General features: G+C 37.5%; 3 protein-coding genes across 4 annotated transcripts; 1 reads left to right on the plus strand and 2 right to left on the minus strand.

The window, feature by feature from the left end:
• Positions 1-5,645: 5,645 nt before the first annotated feature.
• Positions 5,646-8,652, minus strand: LOC121801377 (phospholipase A1 PLIP2, chloroplastic-like). Its single transcript, XM_042200857.1, has 5 exons — positions 8,024-8,652; positions 7,197-7,718; positions 7,035-7,094; positions 6,440-6,856; positions 5,646-6,358 (listed from the first exon to the last, which is right to left on the minus strand). The coding sequence occupies exons 1-5, from the start codon at positions 8,525-8,527 to the stop codon at positions 5,804-5,806; spliced, it is 2,058 nt and encodes a 685-aa protein (XP_042056791.1). The 5' UTR covers positions 8,528-8,652; the 3' UTR covers positions 5,646-5,803.
• Positions 8,653-12,211: 3,559 nt separating this feature from the next.
• On the minus strand, positions 12,212-14,246 carry LOC121800649 (pollen receptor-like kinase 5). Its single transcript, XM_042200173.1, has 2 exons — positions 13,622-14,246; positions 12,212-13,440 (listed from the first exon to the last, which is right to left on the minus strand). Exons 1-2 carry the CDS (start codon positions 14,244-14,246, stop codon positions 12,212-12,214), a joined length of 1,854 nt encoding a protein of 617 aa, XP_042056107.1.
• A 1,606-nt stretch (positions 14,247-15,852) lies between these two features.
• Positions 15,853-24,038, plus strand: LOC121798557 (lon protease homolog, mitochondrial-like). Of its 2 annotated transcripts, XM_042197621.1 has the most exons (20): positions 15,853-16,308; positions 16,409-16,474; positions 16,993-17,169; positions 17,258-17,323; positions 17,554-17,595; positions 17,674-17,796; positions 18,376-18,474; positions 18,844-18,909; positions 19,001-19,087; positions 19,240-19,279; positions 19,447-19,618; positions 19,904-20,028; positions 20,594-20,724; positions 20,813-20,917; positions 21,061-21,174; positions 21,660-21,827; positions 22,487-22,588; positions 22,747-22,923; positions 23,059-23,580; positions 23,658-24,038. In XM_042197621.1, exons 1-20 carry the CDS (start codon positions 16,009-16,011, stop codon positions 23,829-23,831), a joined length of 2,856 nt encoding a protein of 951 aa, XP_042053555.1. In that variant the 5' UTR covers positions 15,853-16,008; the 3' UTR covers positions 23,832-24,038. The 2 variants fall into 2 exon arrangements, with proteins under 2 accessions (XP_042053555.1, XP_042053556.1); XM_042197622.1 differs by lacking the exon at positions 15,853-16,308 and having other exon boundaries at positions 16,419-16,464.
• The last annotated feature ends 452 nt before the right edge of the window (positions 24,039-24,490 follow it).

Here is a 24,490-nt window from a genome sequence, read left to right on the forward strand (position 1 = left end):
ATGTCACATAATGCTTAGTTTATTTAAATTATGCTCCATTTAAAGAAAATATATTACACTTTATAACTAATACACATCATATAATGCAGACATTAACACCAAAAATTGCATGCTTATAGTTCCACAATGCTTTGAATATATCTGTAATAATGAACTCTGTCATGTATAAAGTCACCACACACCACAATATGGATAATGCGGTTTCCAAAAAAACCATATTGAATTGAATCATGCCGATGCAAATTTTACCTCCAGCCTCTGACACTTGAGATAGTGGACGTCCCCTTTTAGGCATTTCCAATCTGGGGAAAACCACAAAAACATATCATGATTCCGGAATTCATGTTTATTTAATCGTGCAAAAATGGGACTGCAAAATCAGGACCGAAAAAACCATAATCACGCCACATTAAGAAAAAACCATTACCAAAGTACAATCAATTTCAAAGATTTATGCGTCTCGGCTTACTCAATGATTCAATTTTACCAGAATGGATCTGCAAAATCACAAAAAATGGAAGGATAAATCACTGTTGAAACATACCTACTAGTAAGGAGTTGTTGTTTCGGAGTAGATGTTAACTTGGATAGTAATTTCCTCCTCAATTTTGGTCGTATAATGCTCGAACTTCATGCGGCGCTGTCGAGGGAGATTTCTAGGGTTTTGGTAGTGGAGCGAGTGGAAGGAGTTCTATGGGTTGTGGCGTAATGAATGAGGAAAGAAGAAGAATGGGATTGTTTCAAATCCCCGTGAAAGCCGCTAGTTCCCAAATATGGCGGTTCATATTCCGTCAATTGTCAATATTACCCCTGTAATGCATATAGCCCCATTGTATAATGCAACACGGAGGTTGATGATGTGAAACAATATGATCCGTCGATTCCCTAGATCTAACGGTTATTATTAAGAAGGAAAAAGGATGTAAGAGGTGAAAAGGAGAATAAGGTGCCCCTATATATATATATATATATGCTTGATTAAATTAATTAAGTTCATGGCCCTTTTAGAGAGTTCGTGGATTTTTCATTATTTAGATATAGATATCTTCGTCGATTTGAATCATTATTTAGCAAGTAATGAATTACTGTAATCATTCTTTGAGGTCTATAATTAGAAGCGACACTATTCTACATCATTATTTCATAATTTATTCAATACTGAATCATATGCTACTTTTCTTCAACTTGGGCCATCAACGAACATAATATTATTCGAATCCATTAGAAGATCACTAAAAAAATTGATCAAAAATTTATAATAAGAGACTCTCATTATCAAAATTCGAATTAATATTCGACCTTGATTTTACACGAGTTTAGTGTCTAGAATTTGATATAAAAAGTGTAAACGAGTGTCCCAACTACAAAGCAAAGCAAGTAGTAGTATATACTAATAAAAAGTGGATATTGAATAAGAGATGTATTTCAGTTAAGGCTACAATTAGTGTGGTAATTAAGCGGCTTATTCCTCAAGGTCTTGGATTTCTTTTACTATTATTCGGTTGATGATTATATTTGACTGTGAGAGCACCGTAAATCAAGGTGAAAAGGAGCACAAATCTAATACTAGTAATTAAAAATTAAGAACCTAGTTGATTTATCCAACAACCAAGAAGTTTACACGGTTCATTAACAGTGTTAATCATTCTAAAGTAGTATAAAATCCATTTATAATCATAATATTTGCTACAAGTTGGCAAATAGAGTAAATGATTTGAGATCTTAACTAATATTGCAAAGGTAAAAAAAAATGTTTTTTCTTAATTTGAGGTGAATTAAATATTCCATCATGTTTCTAGATTAAAAAATATGCACTTCCTTTGTTTCTGGTTAATAGGGACATTTCTTTTTAGCACGAAGTTTAAGAATAATGTGTTAAGAGCATCTGCAACGGTGGACGGACGACGTCAGTCCGTCCATGCCGCTAGCAAGGACGAGCTCCACCTCCGCTGCGCTCGCGCCGCTGGCACGGCGCTGCTAGATGCATCGAGCACGTCCGTGCCAGCGAGCTGCTGACGTGGCGGCACGCGATTGGGCAACGACATAGCCGTTGCCTTTGATTTTTTTTAATTAAAAATTAGTTTTTAATTTAAAAATCGATTAAAAATAAAAAAAATTCCACTTCCCAAAAAAATATATCAGTTTTTTACCGTTTTCCATCATTTTTTAATTTTTTTTTATTTTTTTCCCCCAAAAATACACATTTTCATCTATAAATACTTCACTTTCACACCCAAAAATTCACCTCACACTACACAATTCTCATCTACACTCTCTAATTTCCATTCTCATTCTCATTATCATCTTCATTCTCTCATATCCATTCTCAATCTTTCTTCCACTCCTACAACATAACAATGTCCTGCCAAGGCGATGACCCCCCGCCCTCCCACAGTTGGAACCCCGAATGGTTCGGTTCACAACCGTTTCCTAGTCCGGAAACGGAATATTCGGTCCCTCCTCAAACCCAAAGTTCGGGCATTCCGGGTAGCTACCGGTCATACCCAATCGACGACCAAGGTGCCCCCGAAGGGCGATACGGGTGGACACCGGAGCCTAGGCCGACCGCCCCCTCCCAAACTCCGACTCCTCCTACTCGCGGTGTCCGTACACGGTACACTTCGGCGGAGATGGATAAATTGTTCGCGGCGTACTTGGAAATCTCCGAAGATCCGGTGGTTGGCACGAACCAATCCGACGATCACTTTTGGTGGCACATCGCTCGCCGGTACAATGAAAACCGGCCGCCGAGAACAATCAAGCGCAACGAGAGTATGGTGCGCAACGCCATCTACCGAGCCAGCGAAGAAATTGGCAAGTTCAATGGCTATTTCCTCCAGGAAGAGCGGAATGCGGGGAGCGGCCAGAGCGAGGTCGACATCATCACTGCCGCGTTGAGCACATACCAATCCATGAACTACAAGTCGTTCAAGTACCTCAACGTTTGGTAGGAGACACGGACGCACCCGAAGTATATGGGAGGCGTAACATCCTCCTCTATCGGCTCCTCCAAACGGTCAAGGTCGGTATCCCTATCCGACGCCGGCTCCGAAGAAGTGGCTAGCCAACTCGCCGGAGCTAACTTGGGTAGCTCCGACGCCGGCCCGAGTGGTTCCCAACGCCGACCGCAAGGAAGGAAGAAGGCGGCGGCCAACCGCCGTCGAGCCGCGGCTGCAACCGCCGATGCTCCAGTTCCCGTTCCCGTTCCATATGCGCCACCTCCACCCCCCACCAACTCGTTGTGACAGCTTTTGGCCCAACGCAATATGGCCGATAGGTCCACTATGACCCCCTCACAACTTCGATCGCACGAGGCCATGATATTGGGCCTCCAAAGACAATTGAGGGTAGTGCCGCCGGATGAGTAGTTGTCCACATGGTATTTTTAGCTTTTAATTATGTAATTTTTAATTTTTAGGAGTTTAATTATGTAATTTTTTATTTTTAGGTATTTTTAGTATTTTAATTATGTAATTTTTAATTTTTAGGATTTTAATTATGTATTTTTTATTTTATTTGTAATTTGTAATATTTATTGTGGTTTTTTAATGAATTTTAATTTTATGGAAATGTTTTTGTTTAATTGAATTTTAAATTGAATTGTGCTCGTCCTTGCGGAAGAGCACAGTTGTGGGTGTTGTGCTCTTGCCAGAGAACAGACAGAAAAAGTGGGGTCGGGCCCACAACCGTGCTCGCTGGCAAGAGCACGGTTGTGGGTGCTCTAAGTGGATGGTAAATAAAGTAAAAGGATTACTTTTTGCCAAAGATAAAATAACTCAATTATATTGGAACTTCTTAAAATAGAAAAATGACTCAATTGACGTGGAACAAATGGAGTATTATAGTACTACTCCATATTTCAGTCATAGGTCGAGAATTTTCAGATTTTCAGATTTTAATACCATCTCTTTAGCTTAGAAGATGGAAGGAAAAAGTTAAGACGGATAATTTGGGATTTTGACTTGTTTGGAGTTGGAATCCTAGTGGGTACAACTGTTATACCTGTGTATGCAGTAGATTTATGTATAGTAGTACTTGCTTGCTTCTATAGGATCAATAATCTAATAATTAAGATTTAATTGTTAAGTGTTCACATATAACTATAATTTTGCAATTCCGATATAATTTTTAATACTAAGGGTTGTTTGGTTTGCTAGATTATATCTCGGTATTAAATATATGTATTGTGTTTGGTTCATGAGATTGAATCTCACAACTTAATACTAGATGAATAATTATGTGATAATTAGTTATAGCCACCCCTTCCAATTAAAATAGTCTCACAACTTAATCCTAGATAGGTTATCATTAGATAATTAGTTATCGGTAACCGAATGATACCTTAGAGTCAAAGACAAAACACAATCCTTGTAGCTTTTGAATTGATTTGCCTATAATTTAATTCCTTTAACTTATAAGAAGTAATGTTCTTAAAGAATTAATTAGTTGGTTTTCATATTTCAATCTTTGGGTTGAGATTTTTAGTCTTTAGTTGCTTCACATTTCAAAAGTATCCTATTTAGTTCAGTTAAATAGTCATTCATCTCCCTCTAAATTACATGTCATAACTTTCAATTTTGTAAATTCTATTACCTGACTCTCTGGTGATCATATGTACTCCATTTTGTAATTTCTGTAACATGATTCTCTGGTTATGAAATGTAATATTTTTTTTAAATGATTACTCTTCCTTTTAAAAGCATTTTATTATGCCTTCTGCTCTTTCAGGTAACCTAAGGATTTCTTAATATAATGGGCGATTCCCCACGAATTGTTGTTTTACTATTATGTACTCATAAAATGCTACTAGTATATAAATTAATTCCACACGTGAATATTATGCATAGGTACTAAACTTGGGGATATTACTCTATATATTCTGCGTGCTTTATTTGTCCTGCTTTTAATTATGCATGTATTTGTCTTAAAATTACATCTTATTGAAAATGTGTATATAACCCTTATATTAGATTGATTGTTATTTGTTTGACAGATTAAATAACCGCCTATGTTATTTTATCACGTAAGGCTAGATAGTTATGAGCTACAATAATGCTATCTAAATATGGAGGAGTCTCCAGCTATCATTAAAAAAATAAAAAAAAATAAAAAAAAAAAGAGAAGAAGAAAGTGAAATTTGACTAGAAAGTGGTTGAGATTGCCTAAATTCAGGGCTTTCTTATTAACTGTAAACAGATTAAACGCATATTATTGAAATCATTAGTCTACTATCAACAAAACTAGATATCGCTTTTTACATCTTATTTTAATTATTCCGAGTGTTCTAAAAATAGAGATTTTTGGGGCGATATTCATTTTAATATAAAATTGATTGGAAAAAGAAATAAGAGTAAAAAATAGTGTTTATTGTGAAAAAAAGCAAAAAAATGGGATATAGATTAATCTTGTTGGATGCTGAAATAGCAAAAACGAGACTAAAAATACTCATTCAACCATTATTGATGAAGACAGAGGGGTTTAGCTTAGCCCACTTGTCTGTCTGCCTGCCTTGTTGGATGGATAACTATTATCAATCCACTATGGTTGTTTTATTTATTTGCAAATATAGCTCAGTATTACATTTTTTTAACCACATTGCTATATCAATTAACATTTCAGTGTAGAATCTAATCTGAAGTGATAAAAACACATGAAACCACCCATTTGTATTTCATTTCCAATCCCCTCTTAACTTAAGCTCGTCTCGGCCTAAACAAAGCTTCATCATACATACAGCATGACGTATATCCATTAATCAAGAATTTCATTCATAAAGAATCGTGTTACTGTTGCTTCTCCTTCTCTAACTAATGTTGATGGACCCACAATTTCCTAGAGCAGGGAACATGAGCACCACAAACAGATGCATATGCTGCGACGCAACCAACGTGCTGAACCGTTTCAGCGACTCCCGCCCCGTCCGAACCATGCCCGAGAAATTGAACTGCCCCTGCCCTTGCCCTTGCATAACCAGCCGCCTCACAATCACACCACCACTAGGCGCCACAGCCGGCCACCATACTTTCCGACGCTCTTCCCTCCTAGCTCTCCTCACACGGTTGAGTTCATGCCCAATCACGTTTCTCACAGACTTGAGATACGAGAGCATGTCGTGGTCTCTCTGAATGCTGCCCTCGGAGCCATATGAAGACCGGTCACTCAGTATCTCGAGAGGGTGTGGCGAGTTCAGGAACACGACTTGTGCAGCGTGGACCTGCTTCTCTGCCTCGGCCATGTCTGAAGCTGAGCATGTCAGGATATACAGACCACTGCCCGGAGGAAGGAGGTCGTGGTTGGGAGAGAATTTGTCGTCTGGTTGGAGAATCAGAAGCTCGCCCATTGGCGTGTATAAAAGCTTCTGTTCACATATTGCACAAGCGAGTGATGTTATCAGTTGAAATGTGGCAAATTTCAGATAGTAGGTTAACTAACTAACTACCTGTTTATCAAGGCAGGGATGGTTGCGGAAATTCCCATTTACAGCCTTGAGAAATTCAGCAACGTGGTTCGGGTAGTTGCAAGAGAATGCTCGAGGAACAATGTCTCGATGCATTGTGATCGACCTCACATGATTCTGTGGCAGCCCAAGGTCATGAAGCAGACGATCCCCTCCACACATGATTGATGGTGCTCCATAAGTTATGACTGGAAGCAATGAAGAACGAGGCGCTCCACCTCTAATCAGCAGCATGAGATTCACAAGCACTGATAAACTCCCACCAAGAGAATGCCCCGTGAAACGGAGTTTGGCACGATCTCCATGAGTCTCGAGGTGTGAAAGAATTGCAGGTAACATATGCTCGTAGATCCCTTTTGCAGCCTCATAGATACCTCTGTGCACAAAAACGTTGAATCCCTAAACAAAAAGGTGATAACTCAAATTACTACTCCATATTTACATCAAATCATCAACCAACAAAAATAATTTTGGCAAAAAGGATTCATCTAATTCATCACACACAATATTACCACATAAATTTAACATCGAAATATTTGATTTTTTTTACGAGCTTTAAAGCAGGCTAGATAACTACCTCAAACTGAATCGGCTCGAAAAGTAGATTGGCCTTCCATGAAGCCAGTGACTCAGATCCCTGAAAGAAATGGAATATAATTTTATTGATGATTTAGCAACTTAAATATATAGGAGAGAAAACATATATGATCATATATCCTTATAGGCATATCTGTTCCACCTGTATAACAAAGAATCTTGTTGCAGTTTGATCATCATTGCAAATGAACCACTCGCACGGACATGTGAGGGTCGAGTTGAGATCATCAGCCACAGCCTGCTTTACCTCCTCCTCCGCAGCAACAACTGCTGCCATCGAATCAGTAGTTGCCATAAATGAGGCCATATCATGATTCATCATATTGACACCTGCATTGCATCCACTTGTATCTACCACGCAACTCTCACTCTGCTTCGAATTGGATGATCTCAAGCTAAGAATGACCTTTGTATGAGAATGGAAATAAGAAGCAGCCGAAGCAGCAATCTGGTAAGCTGCAGAAGAAACGCGGTTCCCTTCAGCCTCCGCCTCAACGCCTTCTGCTTCTCCGGATTCATCCCTCTCGGCATCCTCAGCTTGAGCTACTGGTTTTTGTAGGTTTTCAGCTGATTCTTTCTCTTTCTCAATCTTCAATGCCAACTCTTTCTTCTCTATGGATGAAGTCACCAGCTTTAATCCATGATTTCTCAGAAGATTCCCGGGCTGTAGCATCATTCCATATAGCAATTAGAGAAAAATCACACCATAACTATGAGCTAAAATCTACCAGGAATGCAGTTCGATTAGTGTTCTTTTCGTTTGTTTCTTCGTATCTCATCGTCTTTACTCGAACAAATTTCCAACAAAAAATGTGTAGGTTTTCAAGATCGATTGCAATTCATTAAATCCACACAAATATACTATGACCTAGAATCTTAATTCGACCAACATTGCCAAATTGAAAAATGCCTAACTGCAGTGAACCAAATTCACAGATTTAAACAAGTGAAATTTGAAGAAAATCATACCTTGATTTGAGGAATGCAATAAGCCAAGCTTCCCAAATAAGATAACTGAGCATATAATCTCGATTCCGCCAGAGAAACTTTTCGAAGCAGCTTCGAAAACGATTCCCTGTCAAATTCAATCCTCTCATCGTCAACATCGCACACATCACATTCTTCATTCTCAACCTCAACAGAATTTCCACTATTTTCTTCCAATTTCACCCTCGTTTCCGCCCCCTTTCTCAACGAATAGAAATGCAAAACCTTGGAAACCCAATTCTCATTGCCCCTCTCATCCACGGCTTCATCCTTTTCTGCCAAAACCGCGTCGCCCACTGCAATAGCCGGCTCCCACCTGATTTTGGTCCCCGACCATAGCGATCTCAGTGGCGGCAGCCGGAAAGTGAATCCCCAAGGGAAATTTCTCGACGAAACATACGGCCTATCCGCCGCCGCACTCCCGGCAGCATCAATCGGCGGTGCCGTGATTCCGTGAATCCCTGCCTTCAAACACAAAGCATCCATTGGGAAAACCGAATGTGATTATTGATTATATACAAATATATGCCTATACATATAATGTAGATGTGTTTTCAGTGTGTGCGAATGTTTATATAGCTATAGACGAAGGGCGTTGTTAGATTTTAATAACGTAAAATCTCAATAAATGTTTTGAAATTTTGCAGTCTATTCTATTCTAATCTACTATCAATTATCAATGTAGGGATAGTGACACTCTCCCGATTTTTTTTTAGTTCTTCGTCTATTTTTTATCAAATTTATTTATTTGATGTCATTCTTGAGATATTATTTATGATATTTCCAATAATAAGTAATTATTGTAACATCTAAATTACATAGCTAATAAATTTGCGGTTAAGTAGCTTTTGTACGTGCAGAAGGATATTCAAATTTGTAGTTCACCTGATAACTTGAAAAATCACACCTTATTTTTGTGTTTTTGGTTTATATTTGTTCAAAATATAATGCCGTTAATGTAAATTGAATATGGTAGAAACAACAAAATGAGATAATAAAGATATGAAGATATGTTTGCTGTATATCTAAGGTGAGTGACTCACTTTTGTCGGGTACAGAGTGGATATTGCATGAATGCCACGTCATATCTTTTTCCAGATCGAACTACGATTCTACAAGTGGGATATTATAGTATTTTTTTATTACTTTTGATTAAAATACTTGATATTTTTGTTTTTGAAATACAGCTTCTACCGCTACAATATTTTGTACTACTACTTCTAAATTCTTAATACATAGTACATTATAATTGAAGGTGTATCTTTTTTTCTTTTCTTTTTAAATAACGAATCACTCTTTGATTTTATATTGATTGTCTATACATAATCAAGCATTAAAATAAAAATTATTATTAAAAATAGATTAGATGGGACAAATATTATAAAATTTGCTCACCATTCGTGAATATTGAATGCCTTCTAGAGGATTCTAATGGTCAAATTTCATTACTCCCATTTTCCAACTAAAAACTACCGATTGACTACTAGATTAAAATTGATAATTTTTTACACTATATGAATATGTGCGCCATTAATAGATTAGTATTATCATTATGGAGTTGATCCGATAAGAATAAAACAATTTCGTGTTGAGTTCGGAATATTTGCCAATAATAGATTAGTGTCATCATCATCGACGGAGTAGGTCGGATTCTTATTTAGATTGATGAATTTTTCAAAATTACAATTTTAAGATTTGATCTTAACAAATCAAGTCGTTGTCTAATCAAAATCCTACAACAACTCAACCCACAAAATTTACGAGTCATGCGATGTGGTTCAATTACTCAATTAACTATTTATATCGACTTATTTAACTATTTAATTAAAAAAAACTATATATATGTAAGTCAATTTTGGCGTATACTATATGAGAAGATATTAGTCAGTTCTAGTGGACGGCTGCAAATACATAGTAGCGTAGGTAAAGTCTTTCTTCTCGTTCGTATTCTATATGTATTTAACAATATAAAATAATTGATTGTGAAAATGTATAAACAAATAATATCCTACAAGTTGCCTATCTATTAATATCCTACAATTGCATATCTATATGGTTTCATCTCTGAAAAAAGCTTGCGAAGTTCCAAAATGAAGGATTTCGTGTTCTTTATTTTTACCATTAACACTGAAACATATAAGTAGAATTGAGTCCAAAGCAAAATGGATTTATTTATTAATACGACACATAAAAGTTATATAAACTGCATTTGGAAAGGGGGGGCTTTATTTTAATCAGTCCATTTGTTAGATTAGATAGTATACTAATTATATACTAGTATAATTATTTTGCAAGGCTAAGTAAGCAAGCAGTGTAGTAGCTATGAGGTAGAATCGCACTTTTTCTACGCATAGTCATGTAAAAATTCATAGCTTGTTTCATCTCTAGCTAAGGATTTTGCGACCTAGATATGTATGCATTTTCTTGTAACATATAGTACTATATGATTAGGAAACCAGAAATTTGAAAGTCTAAGTCTAGTATATTATGGTATCTCATTATACGATTATCACTAGCCACAAATAACACTCCAACCGTCCATAATTGATCTCCCAAATTCTCCGTCAACCTCGGATTTCTCTCTACTCCTTTTTTTCTTTTTTTTTTTACTAAAGAAAAATGCGCACGATAAAAAAATGGCGAGCCTGAAAAGTACATCAACAAACCAAATAAAAGAAGGAAACAAACATAGCAATACCAACCCCCACAAACCACCAACACTCCCCAAAGTCACAAACTCCAAAAACCTATCTAAACAACAAAACACACCACCCAAAACCCTCAACTGCTCAATCCAAACAACAAAACCTAAAAAATAAATAAACAACCAACACAAGAACACCTAGAAAGCAATGGCGTATTGCAAATTGCAATTTATTCTTAATACATATTTATTTGCATTTCTCTTTCTTATTTACTTACTTCTAGTACTATTATCGAACAATGGCATATGAGCATATCTAGAAATTGATAGTGACTAAAAAGCAATAAAAATATTTAAATAATTAATTTTAATAAAATTATACTCCTTTCCAGTTAAGACGACACATTTCTCAGTTAACACAAAGTTTAAAAGTTGTTTGTAAGTATTAAATAGAGATTAAAAAAATAGTTGAATATTTTAATTGAAAAGTGAAAAAGTGGTTGGGTGTTTTAATCGTAGAGAGAATTACATTATTTTTTATAAAAAATAGAAATGTGTAATCTTTGCAATAAACTAAAAAGAAAAGTGTGTCATCTTAATTGTGCGGAAGGATTACAATTTAAATAAACTTCCTATCGTTTAAGGTCCACATAAGCAAAATAATAAAATCAATAAATTATTACGTATTAAAAATAAGGTAAAATTAAATTATCAATTAAGAAAATAATTATAGAAAACATGGTTATATAGTCATTACAAAAAGTGAGAAAATACTAATAACAACATTCTTGCAATTGAATAATAAAAATATGACTAAAAATTATCTATGATAATGCATATCAAAATTCATTGTCATAACTTGCATGCGCTCGTAAATTCTTAATTGACTTCTCGTAGTTCATAGTACTATGCCGTCTCACCTAAGATAACCTTTTTTTTGTTTAGACCAATTAAGGTGATCAATTACTAAAAATAAAAACATCTTTATCTCTACTTTATTTCCCTTTATTACTTTATTCACTATACTTAACACAAAATACAATTATATAAAATCTCATTCCACCCAATGAAATGGTCATCTTCCTTAAGATAGAGGGAGTACTATGTAATAGTAGTAAATATTAATATATGATCAAGCCTCAAAATTCAATTCTCGTGAAACTATTACTTATAAGAGGGAGTTATACATTTAGTTCTTGGGGAGTTATAAATTTAGTAAAAAAATATCGTCGTACACCCCTAGCAGGCTAGCATTCAACATTTTTAGGATCAAAGGTTCCCCAAGCTTTGGGGGGCAGTTTTGTACATTTGATATTTTATTCGTGAGAAGTGTTTTACAATCCAAAAGCTAGAGACCAAATGTGCAGTATACTCTATTTATAATAAAGTAATAGGACAATAGGTGGAAAATGGACCTTTAATTTTTACTAGTTGAGTTTACATAGCTTAATTGTGTCCAAATACAAAACAGTTGAAGTTGATGGTTTTAGTATAGAAACACCTATTGCATTGCATTGCATTGCATATCACTCCTGCAGCTGCTCAATCCTTTTAAGTGCCTCAGCCATATCTAACCTCTTGTCCAGCTCCTCTTGGCAGCACCGTATTCCAATCTGCAAAAGCTTTTCCATCTCCGTCTCCGCCTCCACGCCCGCCTCCATATCTTTGTCAAACACCCCCACCGCCCCTTTGGCGTTCGCTTCCTTAACGATACCTTTCACCCACCGCGCTAACTCCGCCCCATACTGGCACCCCTGCCCGAGGTGCTTGTCCACGGCCTTCCCCGTGAGCGTCTCCAGTATCAATATCCCCAAGCACCACACGTCCGATTTCCTCGACGTCTGCCCGCTCATCGCATACTCGGGGCACTTGTACGCCACCAGGGCTTGACTCACCTGCGCTGGGTTCACCATCGGGCTCAGGCTGTAGTCCATCAGCAGGGCGTTGTAGTTGCTGTCGAGCAGGACGTTGGACGATTTCAAGTGGCCGTGGGGGGCGTCTAGGCCGGGCAGCTCCGCGTGGAGGTAAGCCAGCCCCCTCACCGTCCCTTTGATGGCTTTCAACCGGCACGCCCAGTTGAGCGGCTTCGGCCACTCCTCCGGTCGTTTCCCGTCGTCGTGGAGGTGCTTCCCTAGGCTGTTTTTGCTGACGAAGTCGAAGACCAAGAGCTTCTCCTCCTTGCGGTAGAGGTAGGCTACCAAGGGTAGCAGATTGGGGTGCTTGAGACTGCCGAGTCTCTTCATGTGGTCGTGGAAGTCATCCTTGGTCAGATTGGTCATCTGCTTGAATCTCTTGACCACCAATGCCTCCCCATCCACCAGCACCGCCTTGTACGACGCCCCGAAGCTCCCGGACCCCAGCACCTCCGCAGAGGCTCTCATCAGATCCTGCAGGTCGAACTTCTGTCTGTCGTTCCTCACGAATGATAGCTTCGTTGCTTGCTGGGGCGACGCGCCTAGCGTCATAGGGCTCCTCCTCTCGCTATAGGGCGATACCATCTCCGATCTCATCATCATCATCATCATCTCCGGTGGGGTCTCCACGTCATCCTCCAGGTTCCACCGGCAACATAATATGAGAAGCAATAGGATCAGAAACAAAGCCAACAGACTGCTGATTACAATTATGGCTATTGTCGCCGGAGATAATCCTTTACGCTTAGAGGGGAAAGGTTTGGTTGGAGAGAGAGGATGAATATTCGGCTCCATGTCTGGCGGGGGCTCACACGTTGGTCCTTCGCACAACGCTATGTTTCCTGCAAAAAACCCAACACATCATATATCATCTATAGGAGATGGTTCATTTCAAAAACACTTCTTAAAGTTAGGACACAAAATCATAGTATCAGTTCACAAATACATTAATATCAGTTGGTATCACAAAACATATCAGTTTTCACTAGTAAATAACACCCCCAATAGCAAACTATATACTACCTTGGAATGAGGAGGGATCTAGCTTGCGCAGAGATGGTGGAATGGGGCCCTGCAGCTGATTTCCGGAGACATCGAAGACCTTGATATTATCAGCGTTAAAAGGCGGTATGCCACCTGAGAACTGGTTGTTGTTGAGGCCGACCTCCACCATCCTAGGCGAGGCCAGTGAAGAAGGGATGGGGCCAGTGAATTTGTTGTTGGACAGATAGACCTTCTTCAAAAAGTTCATGCCACTGAAAGCATCGTCAGGGATCCGATCGGAGAACTGGTTTCCAGAGAGATACAATGAGGTGAGGGTGGGGAGCTTCCGCCAGTCGGGCATGGGGCCTTGGAAGTTGTTATCGGTGAGGCTCAGCGTGTGCAATTGGAGGCCGGCGAGAGCGTCGACGTCAATCTGGCCCTGCAATCCCATGTTGTCGAGCTGCAAACCCCAGACGTAGCCGTTGTAGCACAACACACCCGCCCAGTTGCCAGTGTTGCCCGTGCACGGCTCCGTGGATGGGTTCCAGTCCGCCAGAGCCGGATCCGCGCTCGCTAGGGCCGTTTTGAATTTCAAGAGATCCTCCGCCGCGTTTTCTTGCCCCAGCACGGGTGATGGAGCCACCACCAGCATTACCGCAACCATGCTTATCACGTGTCCTGGCCTCCATAGTATGCAGCGCCCGTCTTGGGCATTATTCATGGTTTGAGAGTAATGTCAGATTCGTATACTTCAACTCGAACAATAGATGTTTGTGTCTAGGAAAATCAAAAGAAATGAAAAAAAGACAAGTGAAGAAGGGTGGCAGTGCCAATACAGGTGATGAAGTCAGATCTGATAAGTCAGACTCGAAGTTTAGGGAGATACTGTAGGTTTACCATCATTTTTCTTTTACTATAATTAGGCCACCCATTTGATCAACATAATTATTTTTGTATTAGTTGATTAATTGTGTTTGTCATTAAGCATAATAAATTAAATGATTTAATTGGATAGACGTAAACTATATTAATGGTAGATGGTAAAAAGAAATGTGTTATATAATGGTTATAACTTATACATATTTTAATTTGAATAATTTATTAGATTATAAATATAATAAATTAATAAATCACCCAGTTCAAGGAACTTTAAACAATTTGAGCATATGGGATAATAAAGATTGAAAAGAAAATCTAAAGTAAAAGGAATGTTTTATTGTAGCAGCATAAAAGCTAATCTAAACCTGTTGTGTTAACAGTAAAAGGGTCTTATGGATATGGTTTAAAAATTAAATAATATCAAGTATCGTCTATTGACGGTCACATTCATTTTTACGAGTATCCAAATTTTGAAATTATTTTAAATTCTTTAATTATAAAAAGTAAAAAAAAACTTTTCTTGCATGTCACAAAATTAAGTGATAATATTAAAGGTCAAATCATATTTAAAAAATTTATCAAATATATATAGTAAAGATATTTATAAAAAATATGAATATGTGATAAGTTTATAAAAAATATATACCCTTGGTATTAAGGGTATTTTCGTCCAGAAAAACTTGGATATAGTAATAAAAAAATATTTCGATTGATATTAGCTCGTAGTTAACAGACCTGAAATGATAGTTTTAAAGTTCACGGACCCAAAATGAGGGTTTGGCAAAATTTGTGGACCAAAAAAAGATAGTTCACTCTATTCTATATTCTGTCAATTAAATATTCTATAATAAATAAATATGAGTAGCTTTGTTAGCTTTGTTGGAGTTCCTACGACTATGGGACGAAATGAAGTGCCTATTAACTGTCGCTCCATAGTGCAGAAGGTTTGTGGGTTATTCCAATAGTTTGATGCAGTAACGATTCACCATGTGCATAGAGAAAGGAATTATTCGGTTGATATTTTATCACATTTTGCTTATAGACGCGACCTTTAGGTCTCAATAATTGGATATTTCATGATAGATTAGATATTTTATATTCTCGTTAGTTTGTTTTGATATTGGCATTTGCCGCTTTTTATTAAAAAAATGAGTAACTTTTTCTATTATACATTAAAAAAATGGTTTTCATTGTTAGTTTTTAACCCGATTTGCTTGATAGATTAACTTGAAATCCAAACATTTGGAGATAGAGTTAGAAAAATGTTAATCTGAAAATTTTGAATGTGATCAATCCGTAATCCAAATTCGGAAGATCTCAAATCCGATTAACCAACCCAATTTAGATCCGGCAAGTGCCCATTTAAAGAAAAATTGAAGGGTAGTTCGGTCAATTAAAAACCAGAGGGTTTATGAATGCAAGGTTTTAACCCCGCTAAACAAGAATACATCGACTTCTTCCCCAAGCTTCTCACCACTCTCTAATGGCGGTTCCCACCCTTTAATTCCAATCAGCTTGAAACCCTAATTCATTACAACTAATTATCGATGTTGAAGACTCTCACCGCCAGGTGCAGCTCGCACGTGGCGTTTGGGGCTAACGCCCGCCGCTATGTTCCCGTCGGAGAGCCTGCATCTCCGTTGCTCCGCCGCATTATCGGACAGAATAAGAGAGGCCTTTATATAATTCGGAGATTTTGCACTGATTCCACCGACGGCTCCGATCCGGACGACGCATCAGTGCGGGTCAAGTCGGGCGATGGCGATGGCGATGGCGATGAAGCCGCGGAATCAAAGTCTTCGTCCGCTATTGTGCCTACTCTTGTTAGACCTGAAGATTGTTTAACAGTTCGTTGCTCTCCAATTTCAGCTTCCATATTATTCTTCATTGACTCCTCACAATTTATCAATAACAATTTTCTTCTTCTGCTCTTTTTTACTTATGCAGGTTGTAGCCTTGCCCCTGTCACATAGGCCATTATTTCCGGGATTCTACATGCCAGTGTACGTAAAGGTGTGATTTTTCACTTGATTCTAGTATTGTGTTATAGCTTAAGTTATGTGTGTTGCTGCTTCTATATGCCAACGCACATTCTTTTGAGTTCTGACTTGTCTTTATTTTGTAAGTATTTTAATACATAGTATGTTGTAGTAGCATCATTTTCTTATGAGTTTAATGGCAAGCAGTGTGTTTTAGTTAACAATTTGTGTTGTTTCTTTTGAGTTCACTTTTTAAAACATGTTGTAAATAGCTTGAGAAACGAAGGGCCACCAAGCAGTTATGACTTCAGTTCTGAATGTTTATAGTTTCCTTTTGTGTGTCTTGTATATACCCTGGTCTTTCTCCCATTCAGTGCTTAATTGGTACCTATTCCAATTACACAACATGGTCAGAATTCTTATGTGGTAGTGTGATAAGCTTCATATGCACGGATTCTGTGGAAGATGTTGCTGAAAAATACACTATCTGGCATGTGGCTCTTCCTCTTTTTTTGTTGGTTGTGAGATAGTAGAATGTGATTGCCTTCACAGGATCCAAAGTTATTAACAGCATTAATAGAGAGTAGAAAAAGGCAAGCCCCTTATGCTGGTGCCTTCCTTGTTAAAGATGAGGAAGGGACTGAGGGTTCAGATTCAGAAAAAAATATTTATGATCTTAAAGGAAAAGATCTATTCAATCGCCTTCATGAAATTGGCACACTAGCTCAGGTAATTTCACACTTTCTGCTGAGCTATGTCATAATTTCATATCCATATAACAGATGACTTTGGATTGACCAAGTTGGTTTGATGACAGATTACAAGCATACAAGGGGATCAGGTTGTTCTCATTGGTCACCGGCGACTTCGAATCTCAGAGATGGTAGGCACAACTCTGTTGATTTTGATTTTATTATTATTCTGTTTGAAGATGGGATATTTACCCTATTACTTAATTTCTCATGCATGTTAATTACATATAGGTGTAAAATTATTGAACTGAAATAGTATTACTTAGACAAGTTGATTGTTGGCTTATATGCACTCACAAACATGCATACTAATATCTCTTTGGGCACGTGCTTCTTGTGACTAAGAGCCTTTCTTATGCAGGTCAGTGAAGATCCTCTGACGGTCAAAGTCGATCATCTTAAGGTATTGATCATATACCATCTGAGTCCCTGACTATTCTACAGAAGTGAAGTCCAGTTTATCTATTGATTCCTGTTTCAGGAAATACCATATGATAAGGATGATGACATTCTCAAGGCTACTTCTTTTGAAGTTATATCAACCCTTAGAGATGTTTTGAAAACAAGTCCACTTTGGCGAGATCATGCGCAGACTTATATTCAGGTTTGTCCACCCCACTGCTCCCCCCTCCCACAAAACCCCTCAAAGGAAGTCACCTTATTCTCTAAAAAAAGAATGGCTTGTGATTTGTTGCATCTAGTTCTTTGTATGTGTTACTTGAAAATCTTGTGAAAAAAAGACTTGCAGGCTTTAGGGGCCCAGTGTATATTAGCTCTATTAGTGTAGTAGCTTAACTCTATAGCTCCTGAAAAAGGTGAAGTTCTCACGTGCATTCCTCACATTGATCACATCTTAAATAGTACTCTATGAACTAGTTTACTCCCTGAGGACCCTGCTTTCACCAGGAAAATTCTGATACATAATACATTTGACTATTTTAGATGTAATTAGTCCACTTATTAAAAAATAAAAATTAATGTTTTCTAGAGACTTAACCTCTTATACCACGGAACTGGAAGACATTAGCCTAGCATTCTCCATCCCTTGTAATGCAGTTCAGAAATCATCATATTACAGCATAATTTCAAATTGGAGTGATGAATATTGTGTATCTAACTATGTATAGAAGTTTCCATTTATCTGTTTTACTACCAGTTCTTTTCCTTTCTGAATTTCCTACAGCATGTTGGAGATTTTACGTATCCTAGAGTGGCAGATTTTGGAGCTGCAATATCTGGTGCAAATAAGCAGCAATGCCAACAAGTGCTTGAAGAACTTGATGTAAGTAGTTTACCAATAATAGCAATAGAAAATCTTCCAATCTAATCTTAAATGGGTTTCCTATAGTGTTGTGGAAGTTGAACGCTTCCCAGAGCTTCTAGTTGGTTTATTAAGGGCCAACCATGCGTTCTTGTCCCTACGAGTATCTTGCATAAACTAAAAAAATATTTAGACCAACAATTTCAACTGAAACAGTAGACAAACTTGTTCTTGATCTTGATGTGGGTGCTCAAGGTGCTAGCAGGAAGAAACCTTGCCCCAAAAGATAACTATTTCACTCAATGCCTCTGGCCTTACATGGATGAGCTCTTTGGAGTTTACTTTTGTTATCACACAAATTTGTAACTTCAGTTCTCCTACTCTATTTAGGTGCATAAACGTCTAAAACTCACCTTGGAATTGGTGAAGAAAGAAATGGAGATTAGCAAGATACAGGTATCACACTCAGCACTATTTCTTAAATTTCTGTGATTTGTATTCTCCTATATTTGATAATTACTTTGCCCTGCTTATTGGTTGTACTCAGGAATCAATAGCCAAGGCCATTGAAGAGAAGATAAGTGGGGAGCAAAGACGCTATCTGCTTAATGAACAGCTTAAAGCTATAAAGAAGGTAATGCAATAAGTATAAATATCTGTGTGCCATGTGGTTTATTGTATACTAGTTAATTTCATGTAGCACTTCTAATTCAAACTCCACTTGGATCTGCCTCTTAGAAAGTTGTTATCTGATGTGAAATAATTATAAAATTATATACTGTTCAGGAGCTGGGATTGGAGACTGATGACAAAACTGCTCTATCTGGTTTGATATCTTGGCCCAACTTTCTTTCACTTAAGTTGTTTTTTGAAAACCCAGTTACCTTTTGCTTGATGCAAGTGTAAATGAATATTTTACTTAGATGTTACTAGCTCGTGACAAATTATGAAATTGTGACTATAGTGGGTGATTCTCTACTTATTTTCAAACAGGAAAGTTCAGAGAAAGGCTCGATCCAAAGAAGGAGAAAATCCCAGCTCTTGTTTTGCAAGTCATAGAAGAAGAACTGACAAAGTTGCAATTATTAGAAGCTAGTTCTAGTGAATTTAATGTGACTAGGAATTATCTTGATTGGTTGACTGCATTGCCTTGGGGAGAATACAGGTGTTGACAATTATTATCTTCTGTTACTATTGTTCAATTCTGTCCAAATTTCACTGCATCCTTATTTAGTTTGTTGACTACTATCTAAAGTGAAAGCTCTAAAACATATGCATGTGAAACTTTGCATGTTGAAAGCTATTTCTTTTTTTATAAAATATGCCTCTATTACAAAATAAAATAATATCTTAAGTTATATGTTTTTCTCATGAAAATTTTACTTAAAGATAAATAAATTAAGCTACATTTGTTTTTTTTCCTGATGCTTCTCTTCAATTTTCTGATCAGTGATGAGAACTTTGATGTGCTTCGTGCTCAAGAAATTTTAGACGAAGACCATTATGGGTTAACAGATGTCAAGGAAAGGATATTGGAGTTTATAGCGGTTGGGAAACTGAGAGGAACCGCACAAGGTCAGGCACTTTGCATCATCTTGTCTGTTTTGTTGGAACAAAGCTGGCATTTTTTAATTATGTTATTCCAACTTTGCTAAGTTGAACAGATTATGGTGGTATGATAATCTCCTTTTTACAATTGTCATTTGAAAGGATAATACAATTTGCATGTGAAATCATACAGAAAGGCAACTTGATTATGTGAGAAGAAGACTTGAACATCCATTGATTATTTCCAGCTCTGTTTGGCAAAGATAAAAATCTGAATTGTTGTTATGGAAATTATCTGTTAAACAAGCAGTCATTGATTTGGTTTTCTTTATAATATGATAAATTGATAATAGTGCAAATTCTATGTGATGGGAAAATGGAGACTGGAGAGTACACAAAATGGTCAGTAGGCTGGTCGCATAGTTAATTGATAGGGCATAATTTTTGTAGTATTTGGAACAAACTCTCGGTTAGACCTAAATGTTGTTTCCTGTGCAAACCAGCATCCCACCTGTTTTCCCAGATAGGCATGTGATGTGCTTCCTGCAATAAAGAGATCTTATCACTAGCTTGTTGGTTAAACTTTTTACAGGTAAAATTGTATGCCTCTCTGGTCCACCTGGAGTGGGAAAAACTAGCATTGGGCGTTCCATTGCTCGGGCCTTGAACCGTAAATTTTACAGGTTTTCGGTTGGAGGTCTTTCTGATGTTGCTGAAATCAAAGTGAGCATAGGATTTTATTGTTGGTTTGGGTAACATTTAAGCTTTACTAATTATCATATAAGTCTTTTAACACTGAGATAAATATCAGGGGCATCGCCGGACCTATATTGGTGCCATGCCTGGGAAGATGGTTCAGTGTCTTAAAAGTGTGGGAACGGCTAACCCTCTTGTTCTGATTGATGAAATTGACAAGGTATTCATGCTATATATAGGTGATTCTATTGGTGACCATATTTATTCTGTTGTTGTACCTTTATTTTTGTAAATATGGTGAAATTTACTCTTAATTATTAAGTATATTTTGAGAAACTCTCATATAAATGCATCTGCTGGCAGTTGGGAAGGGGTCATGCAGGTGATCCTGCAAGTGCAATGCTGGAACTCCTTGATCCAGAGCAGAATGCAAATTTTCTAGACCACTATCTAGATGTTCCAATTGATTTGTCCAAGGTCAGTGTCTACTGTCTAGCAAACTCATATTAATGTATAAGATTCTTTATTGCGACATTTGTGTGGTGCCATTTTCTCCTAGTGAACAGTGTACTTTATTTCTATTGACAGTATAAATATATTTTTAGCAGAAAGAATACAAACTTTTATCAGTTTCTCCTAGAAATTGCCTCTGACATTTGTATCTCGAGGAAATCATCATTGTGAAAGGTGGAAAAGTTCTAGGAGCTTCCTGTGTGCGTAGATGTTATTTCTATGTGACAAATTCCTGCTTCTTTATGATGCATACACAATCTATGATATTCGTGAGGCATCAAGAGTTGATCCATATTTGTTTAGCCAGGGTTTTCCAATAGCCTTTGTAAGGCTGTAAGACTTCATCCTTATTTTTTATGCATGTTTTGTGCTTCAGTACAGATTATCTCAGCAGATTCTAACTTTTCCCCTGCATAATGAATTATTTTGTGTATGCTTGGTTGCTGCAGGTTTTGTTTGTCTGTACAGCAAATGTCATTGAAAATATACCAAATCCCCTTTTAGATAGAATGGAGGTGATAACCATTGCTGGGTACATTACAGATGAGAAAATGCACATTGCCAGAGATTACTTGGAGAAAGCAACTAGAGACACATGTGGAATCAAGCCTGAACAAGTAATCTCCTATCTTACTGCTCTCTATAGGCATGCAGTTATACATATCATATACACTCATTAAGATGATCAGTCTCCATAATTTCGTACACTTGTGTCGGGTGAAGAACATACAATTGTCAATCATACGTTATTTAATCTAACAGTTAGCAATTTTCCAGAGTCGAGCTTCCTTTTAATAACATTGCATCCAAATAAATCTCTCATTTCTCGTGGAATCACATGCTATGGTTTTAGTTATTTATGTTTGAAAGATGTGTTTTTGTTCCAAAAAAAGAGCGTGAGAGAAGGAAATAATAAGTGCAAATTTTTTAGAAGGGTGGAGGAAAAAGAAACATAGTACAAAAAATAAAAGAAACAATCAAATCAATGTTTTTTCAGTGTTAACAGAAATAAAATGGTTGATTTCTATTGAATCTATGCGCATTGGTGGCCTGTTGTCAGCAGAATCTCAACTCTTGTGCACGATCTAAGTAATAAAATATGGTGCTCTTCAGTTCTTTTCTTTGTTTAGTGGCTTTTGGACATCAAAATGTAGTTAAACTTTGACTGCTAAATCTCGAATTGTGAAGCGAATGCATATTTTTGATATACTAATATTTAACTAAGTGCTGTCTCTGTTTGGAAATTGTTACTCATTGATTAAGGCTTATGGTTCAGGTTGAGGTCACGGATTCAGCTCTTCTTGCTCTGATTGAAAATTATTGCAGAGAAGCAGGGGTTCGGAATCTTCAAAAGCAGATTGAGAAAATATACCGAAAGGTTTGATTGTGATTTGTGATTCACATGTGTTTACCAATCAGAGTTTCAGTATGGTTCATTAGTGATGGGTTCCATAAATCGATGATATACTTTACCTTGTCTGTGTTCTCGGAGAGAATATAATTTTGTTGTTTGATTATACTCGTGTCACTGCTCAGATTGCTCTGCAACTTGTACGACAAGGAGGAAATCTGGAACCTGCAAATGTTGGAACTCAGGTCCAACTTGATGAGGATAAGGTAGATTCTGGTTCTTCGTCTAACGAATCTGTGGTTGGAGCTGAAGTATCTGAAAATGCTCAGGAAGCCGAAATTGTTGATTCCCCAGCTTATCAGGTGCAAACTTTCAGCAATGCATGCATATATGATTGGGTCGATTTGTACCATTTTATGTCTTCGTATGGTTTCAGCCTCATATTACCTAGAGTAATATGTTGATTTAGATTCATAACTTGGATGTTCTCCGAGCAGGATGATACTCTAGAAGCTGAGAAGAATGAGACCAGTGAAGCTGCTAAAAAAGTTGAAAAGGTTTTAGTTGACTCATCAAACCTTGTGGACTTTGTTGGCAAGCCTGTTTTTCATGCTGATCGCATATATGAGCAAACTCCAGTAGGAGTCGTGATGGGTCTTGCTTGGACCGCAATGGGTGGGTCCACACTGTACATAGAGACTAGTTACGTCGAGCAAGGTGAAGGTAAAGGATCCCTTAACCTCACTGGACAACTTGGAGATGTCATGAAGGAAAGCGCTCAGATAGCTCACACTGTCGCTAGAGCTATAATGCTCGAGAAGGATCCCGAGAACCAGTTCTTTGCCAACACCAAGATCCACCTTCACGTGCCAGCAGGAGCTACCCCCAAGGACGGACCAAGTGCTGGTTGCACCATGATTACCTCCATGCTATCTCTTGCCATGAATAAAGCTGTTAAGAAGGACCTTGCAATGACTGGAGAAGTCACGTTGACGAGAAAAATTCTTCCTATAGGCGGGGTATGTCCATTTCTGTGAATATTCTGAGAGAAGGTTGTTCATCTTTGTTTGCTCACATTGGTTATGCTTGATGTCAGGTGAAGGAAAAGACGATTGCTGCAAGGCGGAGCGGAGTGAAGACCATCGTGTTTCCTTCAGCGAACAGGAGGGATTTCGACGAGCTAGCAGCTAATGTGAAGGAAGGCCTGGACGTGCATTTTGTTGATGACTACTCCCAAATATATGCTTTGGGTTTCGAGGAGTCGCAATAATAAGCATTTTGTTAGTCTATACTATCATTCATTGATTGATAATCTTAGCCATGTAACAACCAATAAATTTTACAAAACAGATCCATGCTACTGTGATATCCAATTTTCCGAGACTTACAGTTTAGGCGGATGTTGTAATCTAAGAAATTGAATTCTCGGTTTTTGAAGTCCGATCCCAGTAATGAAAATGCCATGTTTTGATACTAATTTGGTGTGTGTCATGCTATTAGTAGAATATTTTATATTGATTTTAAAATAAAATGTAAGTAAAGTGAGTTAGTGCAATGTGAGACCTATTTATCATTTATGGTAAAAATGAAGTTTGAGTTTTATTATGGGACTGACCAAAATAGTAAGGTGTGACTCTTATCGTGGGACAAAGAGGGAATATAGAGTAGCTGCGATATTCATAGTATATTGTTCAATTCGTATCCTGTAAAATCTACTGAACGCCAAGAAGCGTCCGAAAAAATTGTCGAATCTAAGTTTTCAAAATTCAAATATCAAAATTGGGAGAATAAAGGTAGCACAGTACATGTAATTGATCGAATCAACCTATAAAATATTAAAATCCACGACACGTATTATACATATTGACGTGCTACATGTCTGGATAAATTATCGTAACATAATTTTCGGTATGTTGAAAATTTTAATTT

Source organism: Salvia splendens, chromosome 4, assembly GCF_004379255.2.
Source record: "Salvia splendens isolate huo1 chromosome 4, SspV2, whole genome shotgun sequence".
In the NCBI taxonomy this organism is placed as follows: domain Eukaryota; kingdom Viridiplantae; phylum Streptophyta; class Magnoliopsida; order Lamiales; family Lamiaceae; genus Salvia; species Salvia splendens.